Source organism: Schistocerca piceifrons, chromosome 3 (assembly GCF_021461385.2).
Source record: "Schistocerca piceifrons isolate TAMUIC-IGC-003096 chromosome 3, iqSchPice1.1, whole genome shotgun sequence".
Classification (NCBI taxonomy): Eukaryota; Metazoa; Arthropoda; class Insecta; order Orthoptera; family Acrididae; genus Schistocerca; species Schistocerca piceifrons.
The window spans coordinates 255,344,681-255,372,584 of NC_060140.1; the positions used below are offsets into that span (position 1 = coordinate 255,344,681).

Below are 27,904 nucleotides of genomic sequence, written 5' to 3' on the forward strand. Positions count from 1 at the left end.
CCTATATACCAATTCATTTGTATCATTTGGTCAGATCTGGTTTACATTTTCTTCAAGAGAATGATTTATCCCCATTTGAAGTTTGCAAGTTTGTCCCCATGGTTGAAACATCTCTTTTTAGCATTCTGTGGCACGAACATTCTTCAGTCTTGTGCAGTGACTGGGTGTGTTAGTTCGTGATGGTGGCGGTGGTGGTGGTGGGAGAGAGGGAGAGGGAGAGGGGGGGGGGGGAGTTTGCTTGTCAGATGCAGAAAGATAAATGACAGGAAGCCTCCATCTGTTTTCAGCCAGTGCACCTTCCCCACCTCACTTTAATTTATTATGTTTCATGACTGTTTCACCTTTGCTCATTTTCTTACTTCGCTTTACACCTCACTTGAGATCGCCAAAGAGCACACGACCCCCAGGGGTGCTTGGCTGCTTCTGATTGGTGCTCCTACCCCATGTCATTGCATGTTTTACTTTCGTGCAGTTGTTATTCCTTCACTTTACCTTTTACTTGGTTCTAAGGCGCAACTGATACCTTAAAGGATCAAATCGGCTATTCATCCCTTTTTCCTTGTGGAATCCTTTGATAAGTGAGGGAATAAGGGAGGGACGATGATCTGTAGTCCTTCACACCACTATCTTATTACAGACAACCTGTTCTAAAACTTAATGTTGTAGCATACTATCAATTACTTGGTTTCATTTATGAACTGAAGGAGATGACTTACACCCTCCATAGCTTCCTGTAGCTTACAGACTTCATTGCTGCATCATTTATGTTATGTACTTAAGGAATATTTCACAGTGATTTCAAGTGTTACCATTATCTTGGATAATTTTTTCATGCAGTAGGCCACGTATTATCTTCCTGAACATCTATGATACAACTTGTAAGTACGATATATTGCACAGCATAGTGGATCCATTTTCTGAGACTGAATCAGGCAGACAATACCCTCAAGCATTTGCATCTGTTGTCACAGCAAAAAAATTGTGGTAATGTAAGAGCCTGCATATGAATATTTTGCTTGACAGTGTTTTAAAAGGGTGAAATAAACTAGTTTGATAGAAAAAAATGCTGTGCAAAAATAAAAATTTGTTTCATACCATAACCAAGTTCAAATTCATTTATCCACTAGGATAATCAGGGGTCTCATTTGCTGGTGCTTCTTGCAGCCCAGTTTTATCTGGACCATACTCCATTTTCGTGAGTAAAAATGTTTTATAGGTACTCAGTGTGTGGTAACCCACAAGACTTTAACAATGTTTGCAAAATGCAAATAAGTGCAAACATCTGAAGACTGTTTGCGAGGCATCTTGAAATGTCATCATGGAAAAACAAACGCTTATAAAAGCAACTGGTTGCAGCAAATGCGTTAAAAATTATAATCAATTTCACCACTTGCAGTGTTCTGATACATCCACAATGGAAAAATTATTTACTAATGTTAATACAACAGGGAATAGAAAAACAAAATATGACATTGAGATAGGTGGTCCCACTCGACAAACAATGAGGAGTAACTTAGTTCTTGTGGCAGCCAGACTGAAACCAATGCGGGCTAGTTTCGGTCTGCAGACCATCAGTTGACCACCTGTGATGTAGGCTGTTACTGTCCGATGCTCACCCTCATTCTGCTCTGGCTCTGTGTGCAATTCACTTCCTTACTGAATTGTTTAAGCTGCCTTGCCATGTGGCACTCCTAACATTGCACTCATTGTTAAACCTGGTACTTATGACCAGAAATTATACATATTCCATGAGTCACAATGTGTTTTTATGTTGTGTGTTGCAACACAGTGATGTGTGAAATGTGTTATTCAAATCACTTGACTGTGCTGATAATGCCAGTCATGTGCACATGTGGTTTTAGTTAGAACAAAAATATTACAAGAATCACAGTTACCAGCTTAATGAAGTTTCCCATTTGTAATATTTTTTTTCATAGAAGTTTACCACACTTACCAATTCATTCTTGTATATACTAGCTGTTTTACACATACTCTTTTTTTTAATTTTTAGATGTGTGAGGATTACATAAAGGAGCATCATCCTGATACTGGGAAGATGCCAAATGTGCCAGAATTTTCTCGATATATTTTTGCTATTGGTGAAGCTTCTCAATACTGTCCTGAAGAAGTTGAGAAAGACACGGAGTACAGACTTGTAAAGCTTTTGTTTCCGAAAAAGCTCCCAGGTAGGCAAACAGATAATTCCTGCATCATTAGAGTAAATGCTTTTCTTTGTGATCCAGCTATATTTCTGATAGGCTGATGTCTGTCTTATATCTATTTTCATATAATGAGATGTGCTCTCAGTTTGGATCTCTCATAATGTATAGTGCCTGTTGTGAATTTTAGAAATAATAATAGTTTTATGCATGCACATTAATGTGAGATAGTGGCAGAAATCTGTTTTGAGGTAATGGGTTCACAAACATTTGACAAATGTGTCTGATGAAGGAGAGGACAATCACATTTAGCTTGATAATCATTGTAAAAGCATTTAGGACATCCATCTTGATCAACTAGATGTCAGAAACATCCTATGCAACATGCACCAGTTGCTAGTGGCACTGAACAGAAATGATATAAGAAGAGACATTTATTTCTTTATTCATCTTAATTAGTGGTCCATCATGTATGTAACTAATATGGATTGAATCTTTTTACATGACATTTTTGAAACACATTTTACAGAACCCTTCTTCTTTTTGCTGGAGAGTTAAATTATAATATATTTATCTACCACTAGTGTGTCATTTAATTCTCAGGCTGATGCACATGATGTTCATTGGGCAGTTACTAAAGGTCATCATTTCGATGAGCATCTTGCTGCTTTGAACTGTGTGCATCTCAGGCAGCCTCTGAAGTTGAAGCTCAACGGAGGCAAATTGGATGTATCTCAGTCAGCTCATAGGTTCTGCATTCTGCACCCCATTAAGGGATGTGTCAAGCCTCTTCATGTTTCTATCATCAGTTGCATTACCTGGTGGTGTTAAGGAACAAGTTCAAATCTGAAATAATAGAGCAAAGAGGACAGCATGTCTGTAAGTGTAAACCAACAAATTAAAAAATGTGTGGTGAAAACTATTCAAAATTTTGAGTGGCGATGACATTCGCTATCCAGATTATTATGTTCGAAATACAATATATTAAAGAAAGAAATAAGATAGAACTGAATAAACTCTTCTGAAAATTGCAGACAGGGGTAAAAAGTTTTTTGAAAACTCAAGAAATACTTGTGCATATTGGTGAAAATTCGGATGTACAACTAAAGCATAATGCCTGAGCAATAAACAACATATTGCTAAAGGAATGGGAAGAAAAATGACCATGTATACCAGAGCATTGCATGATATTTTTCTTATGTAACAAGTCTGTTATTCTGCCTAATAATGGAACTTTCACTGTAAGCTCAGCTTTCTCCACTATCAGTTAGTCCGGCCAACATTTCTGTCAGTAAGACAAGACGTGTCAAATATTAAAACCATGCTTTTATCGGGACTTTAAACTTTTTGTCAAAAATTAAAAGTTATTAACATGCCAGGCCTATCTAGATAAGGTAGAATTTAGTATTTTGTAAAAGGTTTACAGCCATGATGGAGGCATGATTTTAAACTTTACAGGGTTTACAGGAGATGTGAAATCTAACGTAAAGAGTAACATTTGTTCATGTGTACCCTTGTCAGTGAGTACTGTGGACGTTTATATTAGAATTTTTCATAGCAAGCCACTGTTAAGTGTAGAGAAAGCAGTGGTTCATGGAAAGAATATGTCAAAAGCCAGTTAATAAAAAAGAAAGAAGCAGATGTTCTTAAAATGGGTTAAATGATACTGCAGTCAGTTAGTCAGCATTGTTGATTGTTTTAAACTCTAACATAGTAGATGATGTTGGTATTGTATCTTTTGAATAATTACATATGTAGGGTCATGGCCTAGAAAACATTCAGTCTATTCTTTAATATCTTTTAAACATTATTCATATTACCTAAAATATCTTTTTTCTATTACTAATGGAAGGACTGAAGTATAGTAGAGGCATCAAGTGGTCATTGGGCACTTACAAGTTCTTCTTGAAAGCTAACACATACACCATCGTGGCTAGAGTATCCTCTCTGACTACACTGGAATGGCGGAGAAACTTGACGGGGGTGAGGTTTCGTATTGAATAGAGGGGGCAAGGGGAGAAAGGGAGCAGGAGGGATGTTTGGAGATAAGGATGACTGATGAATGGGAGGAAGAGGCAGCAAGTGCACAAGATAGAAATTTGGCACCAATCAGCTTTGTATCTGATGCAAGTAGTGGGAGTTTTATGTGGTGCACAATGATGTGGAGGTGTGGACAGGGGGAAGATTTAACAGAGGGAGAGGGAGGTTATGGTGAAGGAGACCTGGGTGTAGAATGATTGAAGTGGAGTGAATGCTGACCAGGGAAGCGGGGCATAGGGCAGTGGCTAGTGGAGTTTGAGGCCTGCAATTCCTGTCCAGAAGTGTAACAATGTTTTTGGTTGTGTTAATGTGGTTCTCAATCATTCAAGATCAGAGCTAGACTGTGAGTGGATAATCTTCGTTTCTTTGTTTACTTACATTCCACTAAGGACTTTCCATTACAGTATTTATCCTATTGAAAAGTGAGGACAAGAAAGTTGGAGTTAAATTCTATTCAATGATCAATAATGTTATTTTGCTCATGAGAAAGGTGTATCCTTTAAGTCACAATGTGAGAAAAGATTTGTCATGCTGGATCATTGATCTGTTTATGCATGTTATGCTTCAGATTCCATTGTGTGTCACAATATTTGATGTATTTATTTGGCAAATAGGTCTTTACAGTAACAAAGTAAAATCAACATTAGAACATGAACTTTTCTTTAGTTATAGTTATGAATTCAGTTCCCATTAGGGGCAGCTTAAAAGCATACAGTATCAATAATAAGTTTAAAACATGGGCAGGAGTTAGTAAGCAAGGTAGTATCCTCAATATTTTTTAATCTCAATCTCCATACTGATTAGAGCTTAAGCTTATAAGTCAGTTCATTTGCAGCCCATTTTGCACTTTGTAATATTACCGATTGCAGGGAGAGAGGAATCTGTAAGTTAATTCTTATCTTATTTTCATTTAGTAACTTCATACAGGTTTGCATTCTGCAATAATTCATTTTTAAGAAGAAAGTCTTCATTGCACAATAATGTGCCATAAAAATAATATGTGATACTCAGCCTTGACTACCTTGTAGACAACTGCTTAAGAAGTTAGATATTTTAACAACAGAATCATAGTACATATTTCCTCTCACGAACTTTGTTTGAAACAATCAAGTAGAGTTCAGAAGGACTAATGGCATCTATAATTACTGCACTAGAAGAAAAAGCATATTTAGTGCAAAAATGTTACAAACTTATTTGTGCTTTTAATTTAAATATTGTTTTTTCAACTTAAAGGTGACTTGTTGAGTTGTGGACAGACAGTGAAACGACTGTTACACATTATAGCTTTTGGCCAAAGGCTTCTGACCGGTCAGAGCTGCTGGTGGTAGCAGTCAAGTGTGTATGGTGTATGAGGTGTGCTTACTTTTGTGAATGCGGTGCCGCCGCCCCCCCCCCCCCCCTTCCTCTCTCTCTCTCTCTCTCTCTCTCTCTCTCTCTCTCTCTCTCTCTCTCTCTCCCTCTCCCCCTCTCCCTCACGCTCCCTCTCTCTCTCCCTCTCCCTCTCCCTCCCTCTCCCTTCCTCCCTCCCTCCCTCCCTCCCTCCCTCCCTCCCTCCCTCCCTCTCTCTCTCTCTCTCTCTCTCTCTCTCTCTCTCTCTCTCTGAGGGAGGCTTTGGCCATAATGTGTAGCAGTCTTTTTGTTCTGCCTGTCAGCAACGCAACAGGCCATCTTTATGGTGAGTAGTAGTCTATCCATTCCCTAATATTCTTGATATTACAACCTGTAGTTTCCCATGTGTAAACATTGTTTTCTGTCATGTGAACCCATCTGTGTGGCGTTCAGCCATATTTGAAGCCAGTTACATTTAGCAATGTTAAAGTGTAGGCTCAACCACCTTTCACAATGCAAAAGCACTAAAGGTGACACATTTCAAAGGAATAATCCTTCTCCATCAGAACTGAAGAGGTTGGCAGAAAAAAATGCTAACCCTCAGTTTAGTAATAATTAGTTTGATCAAATAATTTGTTATGTTTTCAAATGGACTATATACTAATAACAAGTAGTTCCCAATGTACCACTAGAAACAACTGCCTGCTGTATAAATTACTTTGTCTTTGTTATAACTTCAAGTTGAACAAATATATTTCAAGGAAGACGCAATACATGAAAGTCACAGATCAAGTAAACGAAGTAAGTCGTGTGTACACTTTAACAGTCAGATCATAACTGAGTCCAAGTCTAGCGGTCGCTGGCTGGCTGGCCGCTTAGGTGGCACTGCTACTGCATGGCTGGCAGACAGTGCCGCATGTAGAGGATGCGCGTAACTGCGCGCCGAGTCACAACGGTCTTATTCAATTTCTGCTGTTGTCTTTGAATTTAATTACACTTGTAACATGCAGTGACTCAAAATGCATTCTTCTGGGTTAGCTTCTTCTTCTGTAAACCCCTTCAGTTATTCTACAAGAATCTTACAAAAGTGATAAAAAAAGGGGCCGTGACATGCATGATGCTGTGACGGGCACAAAAATCCGCAAAATCGGAAGAGGCAAATTGCGGACCATTATCAGTAACATGAGTAGAGGGAAGGCCTTCCAAAGAGAAAATGCGAGCTTGAGCATTGGTGGTTGCCGTGGTGGTAGGCGATGTGCAACGGACAATGAAAGGAAAGTTAGAGTAGGCGTCAATAATAAGAAGCCAATAAGTACCTAAAAAAGGTCCCGCAAAGTCAGCATGAATACGCTCCCAGGGCTTCTCGGGCGAAGGCCACGGTGACAAAAATGACTTGGGGGTGGCGGCCTGTGACTCACAAGGGCCGCAGGCAGTGACCATGTGTGCGATTTGAGAGTTGATGCCGGCCGGGCGAGTACACATGCCGGCGCGCCAGAGATTTTGTGCGAGAGGCACCCCAGTACCCTTGGTGAAAGAGGCACAAGACCGAAGAACGCAAAGACGCAGGTACCACAACACGCGGCGAAGCATTTTCGGTGGAAAGGAGGATAACACCATCCCTAGCCGTGAGGCGGTAATGCAAAGCGTAGTAGTTCTGCAACGGATCAGAAGTCATAGCGGACAGACAATCTGGCCAACCCTTCTGAATACAGCGTAAAACCCAGGAGAGGGTAGGGTCAGAACCTGTAGCAGCCGCCAGCAGGTCCCCGGTGATGGGGAACCCGTTCACAACCCGCTGCTCGGCAACATCCTGGTGGAAACACAAAAGTTCGTCCCTATCGAATGCCAGATCAAGACCCATGGGAAGGCGAGACAGTGTATCAGCATTCGCATGTTGAGCCGTCGGCCGGAAATGAATCTCATAATTGAAACGAGGCAAAGAGCCCAATGCTGGAGGCGGTGTGCAGTCTTGTCGGGAAGTGACGTTGGTGAATGAAACAAGGAAACAAGTGGTTTGTGATCTGTAACAAGATGAAATTGGGATCCATAGAGAAAAACACCAAACTTATGAAGAGCATAAATAATGGGCAAAGCTTCTTTTTCAATTTGAGAATACTTTTGTTGGGCATCCATGAGCATTTTGGAGGCATAAGCAATGGGTTGTTCAGAACTGTCAGAAAAACGGTGCGCAAGGACCGCACCGACCCCGTATTGAGAGGCACCCATGGCAAGAACAAGATGTTGGCCAGCTTGATAAGTAGCCAGGCACAGGGCCTGTTTCAGCATAGTCTTCAATTTCTGGAAAGCCGCATTGCATGGCGCGCACCAGTGAAAAGGCATGTTTTTATGCAACAGGCGGTGCAACGGCTGAGCCACCGAAGCAGCAGACGGTAAAAACTTGTGATAGTATGCTATTTTCCCCAAGAAGGCCTGCAGTTTCTTAACAGATGTAAGGTGAGGAAGGGCATGGATCGCAGTGACAGTTTGCTGAAGCGAATGAATACCATCCTGAGAGAGTTGAAACCCCAAGTACGTGATAGATGCCTAAAAAAATTTGGATTTTGGAAGGTCACACTTAAGACTGGCAGTCTGTAAGACATGAAAAAGTGTGAGGAGATTTTGAAGATGTTCATCAGTGGTGGAGCCAGTGACAACAATGTCATCCTGGTAATTTATACACCCAGGGACAGTGAACAATAATTGTTCCAAGAATCGCTGAAAGAGAGCGGGGGTGTTGGCATCCCCGAATAGCAATAGTTGGTATTGATAGAGGCCGAAAGGCGTGTTAAGGACCAGAAACTGCCGGGAAGCAGCGTCGAGAGGAAGTTGATGTTAAGCTTCTGACAGGTCAACTTTAGAAAAAATACTGGCCTCCAGCAAGTTTATTGAACTATTCTTCAGGTCGAGGCATAGGGTAAGTGTCAGTAAGGCATTGAGCATTTAGAGTGGCTTTGAAATTGCCACAGAGACGAATATCACCATTTGGCTTAGCAACGACAACGACAGGAGAGGACCACCCACTGAAAGTGACAGGAAGCAAGACCCCTGAAGCAGTGAGAGCCCTAAAAAACTTAGGCCGAGCAGTGGGTTTGAGCATGATGTGAGCTTCAAAGTCGTTTGCACTGCCTAACCCAGGAGAAAAAAGGGAAAAAAATGTCGTCGACAAGGAATCCAATTGAGCATAAGTAATAGCATCAGAGACGATATTGACAGTGTCATCTATGGAGAACCCAAAAACTCGAAAGGCATCGAAACCAAAAAGATTCTTCACGTTACTATGGTCGATCACAAATATGGGAACAGTGCGAATGACAGATTTGTAAGATACCTTGCATCAAATTGTCCCAAGAGAGAAATCTTCTGTTTATTGTAAGTCCGTAATTGCCTAGTGACAGGTGACAGGACTGGAGAACCCAACTGATGATACATCTGAGAATTGATGATCGTGGCAGCAGAACCAGTATCCACCTGCATGCGAATATCTCGACCAAGTATTTGGACAGCGAGGAATAACTTCCCTGAAAGGGAAGAAGTACAATTGACAGACAACACAGAATCAGAGTCAGCGTCATGTTCATGAACATCATGTATGCGGTCGGATTTGCAAATGGATGACTCATGTCCCTTTTTTTTGCATTTGTGACACATGGCCCAACATTGTGGACAATCTTCTCGTGAATGTTTCATAAAACACCGCGGACATGAAGGAAGTTGCCGTGAGTTTTGCTGCAGTTTCTTAGAGGTTTGTTTACGGTTGGGCCGAGGCTGTGCTTGGGAGCATACTGCGGCCACGTCGGCCGGCGGGGGCACACCACACGCTTCGTCAACATCGCACAGAGGTTGTATTTCCCCGACGTTGCCCCATGCCTCTATTTGCACTCCAGCGGAGTGAGAAATTTCAAAAGACTGAGCGATGGATAGGACTTCATCTAGAATTGGATTTGCAAACTGAAGGGCACGTTGCCTAACTTCTTTGTCGGGGGCCGATCGGATAATAGCATCCTGTACTATGGAATCAGCGTAGGATTCTTTGTGAACTTCAGTAACAAATTGATACTTTCTACTGAGGCCGTGAAGTTCAGCAGCCCAAGTGCGATGGGATTGATTCGGTTGTTTTTGTCAACACCATCAGATTATTTGACTTGTCGCTCTAACGAAGTAGGCGAGTGTCAGTAATTTGTCTCGTGGTCTTATCATGGCGTGTTTATCTTCTGCCGTGCACGCTTAGAGTAGCAGATTGATGGTGACCAACTTTAAACAGAACTTGATTAATTTTTCACATACATTTATTAAAATAATAACAAGCATAAAAATTACTTAACTTGGTTCTGGATGCTATTTACAATTGACAATCTGAAGTTCCTTTGGTATTGGTACGTTAATCTTATTCTCACATATATCTCTGATACTTGACAAAAGTGTCTATACATTTATCTTCATGGCTATGTACAGGAATATGGTAATCTTATTAGGTGAAACTTGACTACACTGGTACAGACAAATGTAGAACTCGTACAGACTGTTGCAGACAAATGCAGCCTGGTACAGACAAATGGAGACTGACTAATCGGAGGTCTGTACACTCGTTATCATACTTCGTGTGTTCATGTATCACTGCACGAGTTTGATCTGCGAGGAGAAAAGGTTCTACGTTAGCAGCAATCTCATTGGCTGCGTTACATATTAATACGCGGATCAGCGGAAGCAGAATTTGGTCCGTGTCTGTGGCAGCGCCATCTCGTAGTGCGGAGACGGACGAGCCCTGTGCCTGCGCTGTTGTGCTTAGTGGGGCGCGCTCTAGTGGAAAAGTTGTGTACGCGCTGACTACGCGGAACTATGTACACAACACTACCACATGTGTTTGCTTTTGAAAATAGACGGTCAGAAGTGAGCACATTTCAGCAAAGGATAAAGACGCAGGATCTTTCAAAGGAGCCAATTGCGACAACAACCGATACATTTGAGGTGAAATCCATGAAAGGAACAGAGACTTACATGTTTGTTCGTCCGCGACATGAAATGCCCAGAAGTGCTGTCGAAGACGTTTTTCGTAATCAGACCAGACTTCCGCCGTCTCGTTGTAAGGAGGTAGAGACAACAATGAGACATGCCCCGCATTTGATGCCGCGACGAAGTCACTAATCGCATTTGTGAGAAGCGATTGCTGTTCTATGAGACTTTGCAATAGTTGCTCTATAGTAGTCACGGAAACGTGGGTCAACGATGGAAAAGAAAAATCACTACCTCGTTGCCAATTGTTATAACTTCAAGGTGAACAAATATATTTCAAGGAAGACGCAATACATGAAAGTCACAGATCAAGTAAACGAAGTAAGACGTGTGTACACTTTAACAGTCAGATCATAACTGAGTACAAGTCTAGCGGCCGCTGGCTGGCTGGCCGCTTAGGTGGCACTGCTGCTGCATGGCTGGCAGACAGTGCCTCATGTAGAGGATGCGCGTAACTGCACGCCGAGTCACAACGGTCTTATTCAATTTCTGCTGTTGTCTTTGAATTTAATTACACTTGTAACATGCAGTAACTCAAAATGCATTCTTCTGGGTTAGCTTCTTCTTCCGTAAACCCCTTCAGTTATTCTACAAGAATCTTACAAAAGTGATAAAAAAAGGGGCCGCGACATGCATGATGCTGTGACGGGCACAAAAATCCGCAAAATCGGAAGAGGCAAATTGCGGACCATTATCAGTAACATGAGTAGAGGGAAGGCCTTCCTGAGAGAAAATGCGAGCTTGAGCATTGGTGGTTGCCGTGGTGGTAGGCGACGTGCAACAGACAATGAAAGGAAAGTTAGAGTAGGCGTCAATAATGAGAAGCCAATAAGTACCTAAAAAAGGTCCCGCAAAGTCAGCATGAATACGCTCCCAGGGCTTCTCGGGCGAAGGCCACGGTGACAAAGATGAATTTGGGGCAGCGGCCTGTGACTCACAAGGGCCGCAGGCAGTGACCATGTGTGCGATTTGAGAGTCGATGCCGGCCGGGCCAGTACACATGACGGCGCGCCAGAGATTTTGTGCGAGAGGCACCCCAGTGCCCTTGGTGAAAGAGGCACAAGACCGAAGCACGCTAAGATGCAGGTACCACAACACGCGGCGAAGCATTTTCGGTGGAAAGGAGGATAACACCATCCCTAGCCATGAGGCAGTAATGCAAAGTGTAGTAGTTCCGCAATGGATCAGAAGTCTTAGCAGATGGACAATCTGGCAAACCCTTCTGAATACAGCGTAAAACCTGGGAGAGGGTAGGGTCAGAACCCGTAGCAGCCGCCAGCCGGTCCCCGGTGATGGGGGACCCGTTCACAACCCGCTGCTCGGCAACATCCAGGTGGAAACACAAAAGTTCGTCCCTATCGAATGCCAGATCAAGACCCACGGGAAGGCGAGACAGTGTATCAGCATTCGCATGTTGAGCCGTCGGCCGGAAATGAATCTCATAATTGAAACGAGACAAAGAGTCCAATGCTGGAGGCGGTGTGCAGTCTTGTCGGGAAGTGACGTTGATGAATGAAACAAGGAAACAAGTGGTTTGTGATCTGTAACAAGATGAAATTTGGATCCATAGAGAAAAACACCAAACTTATGAAGAGCATAAATAATGGGCAAAGCTTCTTTTTCAATTTGAGAATACTTTTGTTGGGCATCCATGAGCATTTTGGAGGCATAAGCAATGGGTTGTTCAGAACTGTCAGAAAAACGGTGCGCAAGGACCGCACCGACCCCGTATTGAGAGTCCATTGTTTTTTATTGTCAACATTGGCTACTAGATAATCTACATACATCAACATTGTTTTCAAATGTATCCTGAGCGGAAGTGGCTATTTCAAGTACTTGCGCAATTTGTAAAGCCATATCGAGTGATGGGTCTGAAGATGCTAATGCTTTCATCTTAACTTGTTTTTGCGGATGCACGTACAAAATTAGACTTGCAGGGTAAGCCTTGCAGTTTTGTGACTCATATCGCAAAAGTGAACCCAGCTGTTTTGTGCATTGTTGTTGCTACTGCTGCAGTAGTTGTAACAGATGCTGTTGTTTCCACAGCGGAAGGAATTGTCGATCCATACTTTTTCTGGCCACACGAATACCTCAACATTACGCAGACAGTTTGTAGAGACACAAGCCATGTGTGGATGTGGATTGTCCTGTTGAAAAATAGAACTATGATACTGTCGCACGGGAGGCAACATATGTGGATGAAGTGTGCCTGTGACATACCGTTGTGCTGTCAGAGTTGCCTTGGTCCTTACCAGCCACAATCTAATGGCCCTCAACGTCACTTTCCTCTACAAAATATTTGAAGAGTGGTACTTCTTCTGAGGTCACTACGATACTCGCCATCAATGGTCATCCGGGGTTGTGCAGAAACATGATTTGCTGCTGAACACAATGCGATGTCATTCCTCTACAGACGGCCGAAGTGGCCGTGCGGTTAAAGGCGCTGCAGTCTGGAACCGCAAGACCGCTACGGTCGCAGGTTCGAATCCTGCCTCGGGCATGGATGTTTGTGATGTCCTTAGGTTAGTTAGGTTTGACTAGTTCTAAGTTCTAGGGGACTAATGACCTCAGCAGTTGAGTTCCATAGTGCTCAGAGCCATTCCTCTACAGTCTTTGCTTCCCATGCATGGCGTCACACCAAATGCAACCATCAGTGTTGTAATACTAATGTTAGCATACACTTGGGATGGTAAGTTCGTAGTCTGTCTGCTGCTAGTCTCTGACCAATGGTGTGGGATGACTCATAATGTTGTAGAGAGTCCATTACTTGCTCTCTGATGACAGTTGCATGCTCTCATATTCCCAAGCAGTCCAATATCAGGCCACTGCACATTTGAATGTCACACAAATGTAAATATTATGCGATTCGACCAGCCAGCCAAATGGAGATCCACTGTGGAAACCCTTTCGAATGTCAAGTGCTGATAACACTGTCTCATATGAGTATGCAGTATCTGCTTGTCCTTCTCAGTGACCACTAAGCACCTGACGCTGTTCATGCTCCTAGTATACCTTACCAGGCCTGGTAACAACATTACACAGGAACAACACTAATACATTATGGTGGCACAAGGCTGTAGCACTTTTGTTTTGCATGTTGGTATTTTGGTTGCTGTGGATTTATTTATTGATTGTCATTTTCTATTTGTTATTCACTGTTGCTATCTGTGTTGTATCCGGGAAGTGTGGAACAATGAAGACTGGAGGTGCGAGTGGGAAAACGAGTTTAATTTCTCAGTTGAAGTTCACTCAAGCTCTGCATACAAACACTGTCTGACGGAATTGTACACTGAGTCCCTATCACAATCATACAACACTACCAATTCAAGTCTTTATATATCCATAGTTACAAACGATGAGTCCAAACACTTTGTGGGACTAAAGCCTGATATTGCACTGCCGTCCATGGTGGAGCGTGCACTTTTTAACTAGTCCAGGCATGCAGGAGTACACAGGCCACCGGGGAGCCCTTGGTGGCGTGGCATGGCATGATTGGCCTGTAGTCAGTAGGTTGCTATTTTCTTTATGTATGCTGGCTGGCATTGCAGGGGTTACCAACAAAGCGACTTAGGGGTGGTTGCACCTGCACTGTTAAGTGGAGCTGGTGCCACCGCCTATCGACCATGAGCTGAATGCTGTCTGATTCCTGGCCATGAAATGCTATGTGCCACAATGCAGTCATTGATGATACTGCAGTTTGAGTTTACATATTCTCATTTTTTCATTTAGAGGTAGTGCACAGATCTGTGGAAATGGAGTGCCAGGTGGAGAAATCAAAACATTTCCGACATATTCTTCTATTTGAGTTCAGTAGAGGGATTACAGCAGCAGAGGCAGCCAAAAACATTTGCATCATGTATGGGGATAATGCCATTGAACAGAGCACCACATGGATATGATTTTCTCGTTTTAAGGAGGATTATTTTTACCTTAGTGACTCTCCAGAGTCAGGAAGAATTTTGGTGTTTGAGGAAGATAATTTAAACCCCTAATCCTCAGTTATCCACATCAGTGTACTCGAAATAGGGCCAATCTGATGAACTGTGATCATTCTACCATCGTCTGTTACTTGCATGCAATTTGGAAGGCTCAAAAATTGAGTGTGTGTGTACCACATGCCCCAAGCCAAAATCACAAAAATCAGCAGGTGGTTATATGTGCATCTCTGCTTGCTTGTCATCAGTTGACTCATGAACAACACAGACCATTCCTGTCTTGTATCATTACTGGTGATGAGAAATGGTGTTTTTATGCTAACACATGGAAAAGAAAGGAATGGTTGAGCCCAAACAAAGCAGCATCTCCCCATATAAAGACCTATGCGCATCCACAGAAGATAATGTTATGCATCTTTTGGAACAGCAACAGTGTGGTGTACTACGAATTGCTTCCCCAACATGTAATCACCACTGTTGACATTTATTGTCAACAACTGAGACATCACATAGACACAATCCAAGAACAATGTATGAAAATTGTGAGTCAAGTAATTACTGAAGAAAATTGCGAAAAGAGTATCATGTTTAGTTGTCTTCTGTTACCTATACTACTGTATAAAGGCAAGTCGTTGTTTAACTTTGTTACCAAAATCTCAAACAATTCTTGACTGATTTACTTCAAATTACAACATGATATTCTAATAAATGTTCAGATGGACATAGGTTACATATTTTTAATATATATGGTATATAACTATTTAATATACTATACAAAGGGGAAAGGCTATCTCAAATATCTTGAAAAATTCTTGAGCGATTTACTTCAGATTTTTACACGATAGTCTAATAAATTTTTGGATCAAGGTAGGCTACATATTCTTAGTATTTTTATTATATAAATTTACATATATAATATATAAATAAACTGATTATGCTTATCCATTACGGATATTTTAGAACCGTGACTGTATATTAATGTACATAAATTATACACAAGTGCAACCAGTCACTTTTTTCATTAATAATGCTTTATTACATTAACCGGTTTTCGAGCCCTTTCAGGTTCATCTTCAGATGATTTCGGGAGAATCCGGGAAGTTACATCATTACTGGTAGTAGCATAGTGCTGGGTGCTGGTTTGCGACAGTATAGGCGGCTTTTTTCGTATCTGTCTGCCTCCATTTTGATGCCCAGAACACTTTCACACAAACTATATTAGTTCACACTTTAACAATGACACTTCACCAGCATCCATCTGGTTGCAGTTGTGTATAATTTATTTACATATATAAATAAACACTTTTAAGGGTTAACTTAGCACAAATCTTGAACTGTTCTTGACCAATTTACTTCAGATTTTTACATGATACTCTAATAAATGTTTGGACGGACATTGGCCATTTATATTTTTAATAAATACAATATACTAATATATGTCATGTATAAAGTGGGAACTGTGTTAGCAAAAATTTCGATAAGTGCTTGACCAATTTACTTCAAATTTTTACAAGGTGCTCTAATAAATGTTCACTCTGACATAGGATGCATTTTTTCATAAACAACAATTTGCTGGTTTTCTGTTAAAGCTAACTGTGAGAAAGAAAACACTGTGCTATGAAAATGTGCAGTTTTGTTAACGTTTTCATAGTCAATTTTAACTACAATAACAGGGCATTTAAACCATTAGACAAATGGTTTCTCTCAAATGCCTTTTTCCTTATATGTAATTTTTAACAACAGTTACATACACAACAAAGTGCCATTTTATTTTCTTCCTCACAGTTGGTTTTAATAGAAAATAGTGAAGTGGTTTCTGTGGTTTATTGGCTTAAGATTAGAAAACTACTCCAGGATCTGAATCATCTGAAATGTTGCAGTCCTATCCACTCACAGAATAAAATGTTGATGAGTGCTGTTACTTAAGCTACTATCCTCACAGATCGAGCAGCTGGAGATGGGTCTCTCGTGTTCTGTACACCAATGATAAGAACCATTCTCACATTCACTTTTAAGTGAATTCAACTCCCAGTCAAGGTTTTGTTTGCAAAAACAATAATTAACACTCAAGGTTAGAGAGAGGACAGAAGAGGAGATGGACAGAGGGGGGGGGGGGGGCACACGTGGACAAGGAGGAGATGGACAGAGAGGACAAATTGTGTGCCGAGGGGGGGGGGGGGGGGGGGGGGGAGGTAGGAGGATAATGGACAGAGAGAGGTAGATAGAAGGAGATTGGGTCATATATCCAATTCCTAGACATATTTAGCAATTGCAAAGCATTGAAAGGTTTGCTAGTGTATTATACTTAGACTAATCAGGGCTCTGTAGCTAAGAAAGATAACAAAATTGTGTAAGTTTAATATTTTCTCTGTTTTTTTATGTCTGTGAAGTGTACTAAAACATGAATAATTTTACAGTGCCACTGGAAAATACTCCACTGCAGGCCATGGCTGTAATTACACTTGGTAAGATGAGCCTTCAAAATGATCTGTTTGCCAAGGATGTAGTATCCCTTTTGGGGTGTGTGTTACGTGAGACAGATGATATAATAGTAAAAGTAAATGTCATCAATGTGTTGGCTGATTTGTGTATAAGGTAAGTTACTGTTATTCCTTCAACTTTAACTGGAAGTGTTTAGTAGTGAGCAACAGGGATGTGAAAATTTTAAAATTTAGGTTGAAACTATGATATCCAAGACAGATATGATTTTATTTTCAGAATGGTGGACATATATTGTTAATTTTCTGTTAGTTGCAAATTGGCTTCATAATACATTTTTCGGATGTTCTACATGATTATTACAAAGTTGTTTTTTCTTGTGATATGGTGTATCATCATTATTTGAACTTTTAAACAATGGAAAGTCCTTGATGGAATAACAACAATATGAATAGGATAGATTTTATGCAATTTCATAGATTAAAAAAAAAAATACTACTCACCAAGTGATGGCAGAAGAACACAACTATAAAGGTATTGAAATTAACAAGTTTTCGAAGCCAGTGGTTACAGAGGTTCCTTTTTTGTCAGAAGAGTTGAAGGAAAAGGAAGAGGGGTGATGGGAAAGGACTGGTGATGTTTAGGAAATTGGGAGAGTTTTGGAAAAATCACCAAGAACCCCAGGTCAGGGTAATATGGAAGATAGAGATTAGTGCTAAAACATCGAGCATGAGTTAATAAGAATGAAAAGCTAAGTGCAATGTATGTGACAGAGGTGGGAGGGATACAGCAAAAATAGACAGGTAAGAAAATCAAAGGCACAGAAAACTAAAACGGAGTGAAGAAAGGAGTAGTTATTGTGAAGAAATGCTGAGACGGAAGAAATTATTGTAAACTGATGTCAGGTGGGTGGCAAGAACCAAGGACATGTTGTAGCGCTAGTTCCCACCTGCTGAGTTCTGAGAAACTGGTGTCTTGGCGGAAGAATCCAGATGGCGTGTTAGGTGAAACAGGCACTGAGGTCATGACTGTCATGTTACTGCATGCTCTAAAACAAGATATTTTGTGTTGGCAATATACGCCCTCTCCTTATTCCCATTCATACTAACTGATAACTTAGTGGTAATCATGCCAATGTAATAGGCCAAACAGTGTTTACGTAACATCTGGTACATGGCGTGCTTCATTCCACAGGTGGCTCTCTCATTAATAGTATGTTTTGCCCGTTACAGAACTTGTATAGGGGGTGGTAAGAGGGTGCATAGAGCAGGTCAGTATTGTCATTCAGACTCAGTATTGTCAATCAGTATTATCCTGTTCTTCAATGTATTATCATCTGCTTTGACAAGGCTAAGATTTCCTACAATCATGCCCCGATATGAGGTTCATTCTGTCTTCCATTTTGTCTACCACACCTAAAATGGCTTTTTGTCACCCTCCCAATCTTCACAGTATCCTTGTCAAACCCTATTCTCCTTCAGTACCCATTTTTCCATTGTGTGGGTCCTACACCTGTGGCCATCCCTGCCATAAGACTTGCCTCAATCACCCTCCTCCTACCACTAGTACCAGCCCTGTAACTAGCAAAACTTATACTATCAAAGAGAGAGCCACCTGTGAAATGAAGCGTTTCATGTACCAGTTGTTATGTAAACACTGTTTGGCCTTTCACATCGGCATGGCTATCACTAAGTTATCAGTTAGGATGAATGAGTGCAGGCAGAGAGTGTATGCTGGCAACACCTTCTGCTACTGCTTGGTCAGTAGATTTTGTATCTACCCAATTACATTATATTTTCAAAAATTGTTTATTTTCATTAAATAGGATAGTTTGTTCCTCAACAGATTGAGGAGGCTTTGTGTTGTAGACAGACATAATGAAAAGACTGCTAAACTTCAGCTTTTGGATGAAATAGCCCTTCTTCAGTAACAGAAAACACACACACACACACACACACACACACACACACACACACACACACACACTGCTACCGTCTATGGCCACTCAGTTTTTTTGACACAAGCACCTGTAAACAGTAGCCATTTGTGTGTGAGTCCCTTGCTTTTTTATTTATTTTGTGTGTGTGTGTGTGTGTGTGTGTGTGTGTGTGTGTGTGTGTGTGTGTGTGTGTGTTCTGTTGCTGAAGAAGGATTTTTTTGCCCGAAAGCCATAAATTTGGCAATTTTTTTGTTTTCTCTGTCTATGACTCTATGCTTCCTCTCTTTGGTAAATAACAGTTTGACCTTTTCATAACACTGGTATATGAAATTTTAGTTGTGATGTGATATAAATGCAGTTTTAGTTTGTTGGTATACCTCAGAGACTTTACATAACTCCAATAAAAACGATCACTTACAGACAAGTCTTGAGAACTGGGAAGATTTCATATAATTTGATCTCTCAGTGGTTACTGACTATTGTGGATAGAAGTTGGAGTTTTTTGTGCAGCATTTTTTTTTAAATTGCTGCAGGTTAACTGAAGATATTGCAATGCCTCCTCCATGTTTGGTGGAGTACTAGCACTGCTTCCAGTGTCGGGTTAAATTTATTCAGGCAAGTTTGTTACAACTGCTGCCATATTTAGCCACATTTGTTGGTCTTTGCGATCCACCACTTGTAGCCCCTGCCTTCCAGTGGAATTGGACTTCCATGCAGTCTTCCCAATCCAATACTTGCAGAAATGTTTGGGTTCATGTTTCATACAGCTTTCAAGGGCTGGAAATTTATGCTACTACATTGCATTGCATATCACAATCCATTGAAAGGGCAGTGTCATATGCGTTTGGAGGTGTACAAAAACCAGATGGGCTTCCCAAGAGCTGTCAAGATACTTTCTAATCATTTACTTCGGAAACCTATCTGCTCTTTTTCCTTTGAAAGTGCTTCTCCATACAGTTTTTGGGAAATTTTATAGTTTTTTCCCCCAGTGTTACCAAAAAATTCATGCTCTGTTGTGGAGTAGTATACCTTCGTGCAGTATTTCTTGTCCATGTTTCCATCCATTTGTTCTTGTTGTGTACATACTGAATAGTTTCATCTGCAATTTAAATAGCTTTTAGACATTCGCTATGTATACTTCCATGTCCAGGAACCTACCCCATTTTCATTGTTTTTGCTACAGTTTTGTCTGCATATGTTGCTATCAGTTTCATAGGCCTAGTGTTTCCTGTCCCCCAAATATTATTATTTTTTAAAAGTGTTGTCTAGTATCTGTGTGTAGTGTCTTACAGTAGTTTGATCATTTTCCTTTTGTTATAAGCAGCTGAGCTTAGACCATCCTCCCAGTTGAGCTTAGACCTTCCTCCTATATGTTGTAAACCATCTGGGGATTTTCTGTGCTTTGCTTTTGTGCTCTCTACACTCTTTCAAATTATTGATATGTATGAATCGGTCAGGACGTTATGGTTTCCTTTATAACTGAGAGATGGACAATCTAAAATTTTATACCTACAACTTTTTCATGCTTCAACAAGAACCTTAGAGTGTTTAATCATCATTTCCAAATTGCAAATTTCCCTATAAATAGTGTTGTATCCTTGTCACCACTGTAGTGTCCTCATCTACACTGTTGAGTCTTGTCCCATAGGGGTTAAGAGAGAGGATGTTGTTTGGTGGCTGGTGTCCTCTTTCTACAACACAGCTACACACATATATTAACAGGGTTATTTATTTACATTAACAGGAATCTACTTATTTTTAAGAGTGTCCATATGTTGTGGTACGAGCTCTTCTAATCATAGTCCATGTTAGCCTTGCTGCTGGTGAAGTAGAACTCCTGCTATAAACACTACACTGGTCACAGTGTACTAACAGTTGCGAACTTGGAGTGCGAGTTAGTGCACCAGTGACTGAGCAGCTGAGCTAATGACTGAGACTGCGCATTGGTGGCATGTTGCTTGCGAGTCTGCCTTTGGCCTTCCTGATAGACACTGTTGATTCAGCACCTGCTATCGATCTTCTTGCTACATCTTTGCCAACCAGTGTGCTGGCCATAGCTTACACCAACACATTCCTCCCCCTTGAAAAAAGCTGCACCGTTGTCATGTAGGGTGGATGTGTATGACAACTGGGAGAGAGGCAGGATGCTGGACGTAGAGATAAGCAGGGAACTATGCCTCTGGAAGACGGCATACTCCCAACCATACACAGCTATCTGGCTTGCGAGGCAACAGGAACATCCTCCGGAAAACTGCTGCCAGGACACATGTCCAGGCCTGAAGGCATGTCCTGGGATGATGACGGGGACAGCAATGGAAATAGCGGTTCCAGGTCCATTGGGTCAGAGAGCGAGGATGGCAGGGGCGAGGGCGCATTGTCCATCCGCTCCTACTGGGGTGCCATGCTGGAACAAGTGGGTGGCTTCAAAGGCCGCACAGTCCCATGAGGCCATGAATCTGAGGGAAGAAAAGCAGTAGAATCACTGGGCAAATGGCATGCATGAATTTGGTTCTGGTGGCAGTGCTGCAAACCATCGCACCTGCAATCAAGTACATAAAAGAACCAATGCATTCCTGGATCTTACCTCCTTCCCAGTGCCCACAGCTGCCATAAACCCTGAAAAGAAAAAGATCATGCAGCGCAAAGCGATACTTGTGAACCATTGCCGGCACTGGATGCTGCATTGTATGCAGCAACTGTAGCAGCATTCAATGGCGGCAGCCACGGAGAAGGTCTGCTGATGATGGTCTGTCTCATGGGTGGAAACAGTAGGAGGCAAGGAAGAGTTGCAGTGCCTGTTCCCGTGTGTGGGTGGTGCGAAGCTTGGCCATCTGTTGCTTAAAGTGCACACGAAGCATTCTGCTTCTCAGTTGGACTGTGGGTGTAACAGAGCACTTGTGAGATGACAAATGCCATTTCATTCACAAAACTGTTCAAAATCACGTGAGGTGAACTGTGGTCCATTGCCTGAGTCAGTGTGCACTCGTTGCCATGGCAATTGAGTCTTAGGCCAAGCTGAGAATATCTGTGGTGGAGTGGATTTGTTTTCCTTGCATGCGTGACACTGTGATGTCATCTGTTGATTGTGGGTGTCTGTGCCCTGCCAACTTACTGTTTAAAGCAAACAATTCCCCAATGTTCTTGGTGGAGCAATTGCAACACATCCTTTTGCAACACTTAGGGAATAAGCACACACGATTGTCCACTGACATTTTGAACTAGAATCACACCCTGTTGAACTGAACGTTATGCCGACGTGCAAAGTATTGGTGCATAACTGAGATTTGGATACTGTTCAATGAATGAGGCCAAGACATGCGAATGTAATGCAAAAAAATCTTGAGATCTGGGTCTGCTGCTGTGGCCTGTGCAATTTTTCTGTAGTGCAAGGGAAAAGTGTCCAGCAATTCAGAGTCCTGTGCAATGTTTTGACAACAAAATGCAGCAGGTGAATCAAAATCAGAGTCTGGGCCAATCGGAAGACGAGAAAGGATGTCTGTATTTCCATGCTTTGCCGTAGGTCTGTACACAATTTCATACTGATAGTGCGAAAGCAACAAAGCTCACCATTGCAATTTTTAAGCAATGTGTGTAGGAACTGGCTTTGACAGATTTGAGAATAATTGCACTGAGTTTGAATTAACAACTTTGAGGGAAAATCAATAGGTCTGTCTTGTGCACTAGTTCTGTGCAAAAGCACAGCGTCGATTCCGCAGGAAGAAGTGTTGACTCTCAAGACTACTGGCTTAGCAAGGTCAAAATGTACTGAACATCTGTCACTGAGCAAGGCATTTTTGAGTTTCTGAAAGGCGTTTTGACAGTCTTTAGTCCACACAAAAGGTACATTTTTGCGACACAAGTGATGCAGTGGAGTTGCGATCTGACAGGCATTCGGTATGAACCAAACATAGTATGTCATCTTGTCAAGTACTGTATGCAGTTTAGACACATTGTCAGGAACAGGCAGTCATGGATTGCAAGCAAATGAGATTGGAGGGGTTGCTCACCCTGACTGTTTATCACATGACTGTGTCATGTGTCACTTTAGTTCAGTTTGAAAAAAGTCACATTTTTCGAGATGACATGTGAATCCTGCTTCTGACAACACTTGAAAAAGAACGCACAAATGGGCAATTTGTTCTTCTGGTGTATGACCTGAAATGACAATATTGTCAAGATAATTCGAACAAAATGCCACTTTTGCAGTCAGCTGTTCCAAGTAACGTTGAAAAATGGCGGGTGCGGAAGCACTGCTGAAGGGAAAATGCAAATACTTGAACAGTCCTAAGTATGTATTTACAACAAACACTTTCTGTGATTCTTCATCCAGTGGAAATTGCAAGTAGGCATCATACAAATCTATCTTAGAAAACGTCCTGCACTAAGCCTGTCCATGAATTCCTCAGGGTGAGGTAATGGGTAAGTGCCAACTACTGTCTGTGGGTTGACTGTTGACTTGAAGTCAACACAAATGCGAATGCAATCAGAAGGCTTAGGCAGCAAAATGAGGGGACTTGCCCATTGACTGGCTCGAATGAGAGCAGTTACACATTACCTTGCAATTCTTACAGTTCACTGGCAGCTTTGTCTCGTAAAGCAATTGGAACAGGGCATGCTCGGAAAAAACTTAGACTGTGCATTGTCTTTCAATGTAACAAGCACTCCAAAGTCATTAGATTTCCCCATTCCTTCTAAAAAAAGTTCAGGGAGTTCTTTTGGATCAAAAGCTGGTACTGAAAGTATGTCTTGTATGCTACGTCCAAGGCATCTAAACTGAAAATGTTCTCACTGCCTCTTGATTCCAACACAGTAAAATTCACTGTTGTGTGAGATTTGTAAGTGGCAGGCAAACTCCACTGTCCAATCCCTGGAATTTCCTGTCTGTTGTAAGCAGTGAGGTGCTTGCTAGATTTAGAAAGGCATGGTGAGCCTAACTGTTCATATGTGGCATGATTAAGCAAGGTTACTGCGGCACCTGCATCTAACTGAAAGTTCACACGACAGCCAGCACTTCATAAGGTGCCAAATAATTTGTTAGAATGTTGTTGCCCAGCACTAGGGCAAGAAGGAGGCACAACCTTAATCTTACTGTTGTCGGAACCTGTTGTAGGTTTTGAAAACACAATATTCATGGCATGTGCACAAGCCTGTTTTTTTCTGGGAGCAAGCAAAATTGGTGGTCTTGTGCCATTGGAAACAAACTGCTTGGACATGGCCTTTTTTTCCACACGAGTAACAAGTTGCATTACATGATGGGCGATCCCGTCTCTTCTGGTGAGCAAAACATCTAGGGCAAGACTTCACTAAATTCACAGGCCTGTCTGCCTGTCTACATGCCAGTCTGTGCAGCTGTGTAAGTGCTTGTTGTTGTAGCAAATATGTTGTAGCAAAAAAGCAAGCAAAACCTCTGAAAAGAGAAATTTGATTGGTTTTGTGGCTCCCTTCATAGAATACATGTAAGAACAAACAACAACAATTGAGCAAGCGCCCCTGCAAGCTAAAACATAAGAGAAAGAAGCAAAATCTTCAACCAAGTTGATTATCTTCAATCTGCACTGAATTATCCTCATGGCCACTGTTATATCCTTGTCGCAACTGTCCTCATCGACACTGTTGAGTCTTGTCCCATAGGAATCAAGGGAGAAGATGTTGTTTGGTGACCGGTATCCTCTTTCTACAACACAACTGCACACATATATTAACAGGCTTCTTTATTTACACTACCAGGAAGCTACTTATTTTTAAGAGAGTCTGTGTGTTGTGGTACAAGCTCTTCCACTAATAGTCTACATTAGCCTCACTGCTGGTGCAGTACAAGTCCTGCTATAAACACTGCGCTGATCGCGGTTTGCTGCCAGATGCCAACTTGGAGTGTGAGTTAATGCGCCAGTGATTGAGAGGCAGGGTTAGTGGCTGAGACTGAGACTGCGCTAGTGACTGAGACTGACTGACTGACTGACTGAGACTGAGCCCTCCAGTTTGTGGCGGCGATCTGAATACTTGCGGTCAAGAGGGTGTTGGTGGTGTGTTGCTTGCGAGTCTGTCTTTGGCCGCTCACCTGCTTCTTGCTACATCTTTGCCAGCTGGTGTGCTGGTAACAGCTTACGCTAGCACAAATAGTGATTGAAAGACTGATCATTCTCAGTAGTAAGATGAACTAGAATCATGTATGAAAAAAAAGTATGAAGTACTTTCCAGTGCTCATGCCTACATCTTATGATCACCATAATATACAACTGAAAAAGATATGGTAGAGAATGTTCAAATATTTTGAGTTATTATGAGCCTGCGGCATTCTAGATGTCGTTTAAGGACATTATATTTATACTAAAGCCAAAATGCTGATATATTCAAAGACCTCTTAGTAAGATGTCATTTTCTGGTGCTGTAAACTAATTTAGGCCTCGTGGCCATTACCAAGCTGTTTGGAAATATATGGACTTGTTAGTACATGTATCTATGTGTTCTTGTAACTAATAACAGTTTTGTATATAATTGTCATAGCACTTACTTCCATAACACATCGTTAACACTATCGCTTTCTAAATACCTTGTATTGCTGAATATTGTAGGTGTAGTGCAGATGAAATTGTTTTTCTTTAGATACATAATGTCCCAGCAGTGGAGTTTGCTGCTCAGTAACATTTGCTAAGACCTATTTAATATATTCCACATGTTTAACAGCTTCAATTAATGGCAAAGTCAGCAATATTATATACTTACATAGTTAGCTTATTCATATATGGAGGTTTGAGTACTAGTGATAAATTCTTTGCTTATGTTTGTTGGAATTGTCTTTGCCTGTAAATTTGTTTTATGCGTTATCACGTTCTGTAATTTCAATAAAGTTGTCAGTATAATTTTTATGTTTTAAATCATTTTGTTTGTTAAGAATTTTGCCTGGAAATAATGTATAATTCTAATTCTTCTAAAAAGTTCATTATTGGCCCTTTGGTCTTATGTGCAGGATTTGCAGAGCATTTTCGATCTGTGTTTCTGGTATGTTATCGGCATGTGATTTTGAAATTGCTCCCCATCTGACCTATATAGAAATTTTTACAGTCATTTTAATTAATTTTATATACTTCTGTGTATGTGTGCACTGGTAGTTTCATTTTTCTGGAATGGAGGTATGTTCTTGGCTTATGTGCACTGTGGTATGCAAATCTTTCTGTAGGGTGCTATAATAATACGCTAAGTTTGTTTGATATATTTCCAATGTATGTTTGTGGTATGTATATTATTTTCTGTTTTGTTGATACATCTGCTGTTAATTTTATGCCACTATGAATCTTAATTTGTTTCCGTTTCTTGTATTTGTCATAGATTTGGCTGGTTATGTTGGATTGAAGTTGTTCTGTTTGCTACATACTTGCGGATCTCCAATTCCTTTTGTATAATGGATTATTGTAATAGTAGATTCATCAGTCTGTTCATCGTCATATGAAAATATGCGTGTTTGTGTGTTTTACGACTACAGGAATTTGCATTAATGATGTTGTGTGTTTTCTGTAGACTTCAAATTGATGTCCATTGTGAATGTTTTTTATTGTTAGGTCCAGGAAGTTGGTCATTTCATTTTTTTCTGTGGTTCCATTGTGAATTTCATGTTGGGGTGAAGTTCATTTAACATTCTGTGTATCTGTTGAATGCCTGTGTTGGAACTGTCTGTTAGTAACAAGGTGTCATCTACATGAAGGTAATAATATGCAATTTTCTGTGCAAGTGTGTTTGTGGGGCTAGAATATTTTTTTTTTGTAATGTTTTTAAAAATATGTGACCTATTGTGCCAGCTACACTACGTCCCATGGCTATTCCATCCTTTTGTATGTATAATGCATTAGTACTAAATATTGTAGCAAGCTATTTTTTATAATATTACTTGATTCTTATACTGAAGTATTGTTGTAGAGATTGGTGTTGTCAAAGGACATGAATTTTCCATTCTTTGGAATTATTATGTATTTTATGTTGAAAAATTTCATAGCCGCAACCAAATTCACAATCAACACAGCAAAATGAGCTACTAGATGATAAAATGAAACAACAGTACAAGCATCACACAATATAGAATAAAATATTAACCTACAATGATAGATACAAATAACAGGCAAAACTAGATCACTGTACACTCAATAGGGTAAACCAAAAACTCATCACAGTCTGTACAGTAGCAAATAAAGCAGATGAAGGAAATAATTTGGTTGTAGGTGAAAAGCTGCAATACGATTCTCACTGAATTTGAAGGTTGGGGTGGGGGAGGGAGAGAGGACAAAAAGAAGAAGAAGAAACATAATATTTAACCCAAGTACATCTAAACTATATGGCCAACCAAGGATCCAGAAGCACAATTCCCAATATGCCCAGTAATTAACTCTATTATAGATAGCCCAACCTACCTTATTAGTAGAAAGCTGAACATCCTGCCCACAAAATACTATACATATAAAAAATGACTCACAGTGAAGAAACTCAAGAACATTAGCAAACAACATAACCCCAAAGAATTGAAAATTCATGTCCTTTGACATCACTGATCTCTACACCAATATTCCAGTACAAGAAACAATTAATGCTATAGAAAACAACTTGCTACAATACGGAGAATTGCCCATGACAGGAATACAGAACACTGAACTGCTGACACTAGTACTAAATCAGAATTACTTTGTATTCGATAATTCATTATACATACGAAAGGACGGAGTAGCCATGAGGAGTAGGTTAGCGAAAGCAACAGGTCATATATTTTAAACATGTTAGAACAAAAGTTTTTAGTCCAACAAACATACTTGAAAAGATAATTATACATAATTAGCGTAATGTAGATGACACCTAGCTACCAATAGACGATTCTGACACAGGTAATCTACAAATACATAAAACATTAAATGAACTTCATCACAACATGGACTTCACAATGGAACTAGACAGCAATAAAGGTTCCTGGACCAGACAATAAAAAACATTCACAACAGACATCAGATAACATCATTACAACAGATTCTTGTCATCCTAAAACACACAAAAATGCATACTTTTAAATGATGATA

The 27,904-nt window shown here is 40.8% G+C and overlaps 1 protein-coding gene across 1 annotated transcript in view; it reads left to right on the top strand.

Moving 5' to 3' along the window:
• The window catches only part of LOC124788355 (condensin-2 complex subunit D3-like), a 151,823-nt gene that overhangs the window by 97,833 nt on the left and 26,086 nt on the right, over positions 1-27,904 (top strand). Inside the window, exons 6-7 of the mRNA XM_047255620.1 lie at positions 2,012-2,186; positions 16,891-17,068. Coding sequence (XP_047111576.1) covers positions 2,012-2,186; positions 16,891-17,068 — 353 coding nt within the window. The remainder of the gene's footprint in view (positions 1-2,011; positions 2,187-16,890; positions 17,069-27,904) is intronic.